The 227-nt window shown below is 62.6% G+C and overlaps 1 protein-coding gene across 1 annotated transcript in view; it reads right to left on the bottom strand.

The window, feature by feature from the left end:
- LOC104405234 (ankyrin repeat domain-containing protein 13B-like) overlaps nt 1–227 on the bottom strand; it is a gene marked incomplete at both ends in the record, with an annotated part of 1,943 nt that overhangs the window by 728 nt on the left and 988 nt on the right. Inside the window, one exon of the mRNA XM_010013883.1 lies at nt 3–149. Within this exon, the coding sequence (XP_010012185.1) occupies nt 3–149 (147 nt within the window). The remainder of the gene's footprint in view (nt 1–2; nt 150–227) is intronic.

Here is a 227-nt window from a genome sequence, read left to right as displayed (position 1 = left end):
ACCAGCATATCCCCCCAGGCAGCTCAACCCCCTGCCCCTCACCTTGGCCTCATACCCATTCACCATTTCTGTCTTCTCGCTCCTCCAGCCCAGAATGCCGGACTTGTTCCTTGGGTGATACAACGCACAGTGAGCAGTGGATGGTCTCACTCATCCAGCCCAGGGTGCGAGCACGCCATGGGGCTGCACATCCCTAGGGACGGGCCCGGTGCTGCCCCCAGCCCACC

Source organism: Nestor notabilis, unplaced genomic scaffold, assembly GCF_000696875.1.
Source record: "Nestor notabilis isolate BGI_N333 unplaced genomic scaffold, ASM69687v1 scaffold17154, whole genome shotgun sequence".
NCBI lineage: Eukaryota > Metazoa > Chordata > Aves > Psittaciformes > Psittacidae > Nestor > Nestor notabilis.
This window is presented reverse-complemented; position numbering and strand designations above follow the sequence as displayed.